At 60.2% G+C, this 1,076-nt stretch overlaps 1 protein-coding gene across 4 annotated transcripts in view; it reads left to right on the plus strand.

Moving 5' to 3' along the window:
- Positions 1–260: 260 nt before the first annotated feature.
- The window catches only part of sorcs1 (sortilin related VPS10 domain containing receptor 1), a 597,151-nt gene continuing 596,335 nt past the window's right edge, over positions 261–1,076 (plus strand). For 2 of the 4 annotated variants that reach the window (XM_062976277.1, XM_062976275.1), the window contains exon 1: positions 261–1,070. In XM_062976277.1, the coding sequence (XP_062832347.1) occupies positions 618–1,070 (453 nt within the window). In that variant the 5' untranslated portion in view covers positions 261–617. The remainder of the gene's footprint in view (positions 1,071–1,076) is intronic. The other 2 variants (XM_062976278.1, XM_062976276.1) reach the window with 2 other exon arrangements.

The following is a 1,076-nucleotide window of genomic DNA, read 5'->3' on the forward strand; positions in this document are numbered from 1 at the left end:
GGAATCGGCACCCAAAACACCCGGAGGGCCTAAGTTTGCCCATGCCTGACTTTGAGGAACCCCGGCTTTTACAAACGTGGTTGTCAACCTCTCCTGGGAGAAAAACGCGCCCAAGAGAGGGATCCAGGGGGTGATGGAGAGAAGGAGAAAGTTGGCGAGACGGAGGGGAAGGAGGGGAAGGAAAGGGACGCCGCGTCGGCGCTCTAACACACAAACGACGAGAAAATCCCAGCGAGGAGGAGGAGAAGCCATTGGCGAAAGGGAAGCCGGTTGGGGAGGGCTGGGAGAGAAACGAGGAGGGAGAAAGAGGCGGGTTATTATCCTCTCTCTTTTTTTTGGACTTCTCCAAAAAGCAGTGCCCAGAAACCGCCAAGCAGGGCTGGCTGGCGCGCGTGTCCTCTCTCTTTCTCTCTCTCGCGCTCCTTCAGCTCCTCCCTCGTGTGGTTGTGGCTTTGATTTTCCCCCTTCCATCCAAAAGCTTTGGAAGAAAGAGAAGGGAAATCCGAAAGGAAGCTTTTGCTCTTGGAAAAAACAAACTTCTTTGGAGTTATCGCTGGGTCCAAAGAGATCCACATATCTCTTGGAGAGACACACGTCTTTCCTCGGCGTCGGGAGCGATGGGAAAAGTTGCCGGCTGGTCCCCAGGCTGGTCCTTGGCCGCCCGGACGTGGCTGATGCTGCTGCTCCTGTCGGGCTTCGTCAAGGCGGAGATCACTTGCCGGTCTTGCCGGGGCCACCAAGGATTATCGCTGCGCTTGAGGGCGAGGAGCCAGGAGGAGAGCAAGGCGAGCGGGGAAGGGCTCGGGGGCGCTTTGGGGGAGAAGCCTGTCTCCTTGGAAGTCCGCTCCGAGCTGCCGCTTGCGCCTCTTGCTCCTCTCCATCCCGGACTCCCGCGGAGGAGGAGGCGGCAGAGCCGGAGAGCCCGAGACGCCCCGCCGCTGGAGAGCCGCCCGGAGCCAGCCACCCGCTTCCGACCCGAGGAGCTGAAGCTGACCAGCACCACCTTCGCCCTCACCGGAGACTCGGCCCACAACCAAGCCATGGTCCACTGGTCCGGACACAACAGCAGCGTGAGT

This window comes from Anolis carolinensis, chromosome 3 (assembly GCF_035594765.1).
Source record: "Anolis carolinensis isolate JA03-04 chromosome 3, rAnoCar3.1.pri, whole genome shotgun sequence".
NCBI classification, from domain to species: Eukaryota; Metazoa; Chordata; class Lepidosauria; order Squamata; family Dactyloidae; genus Anolis; species Anolis carolinensis.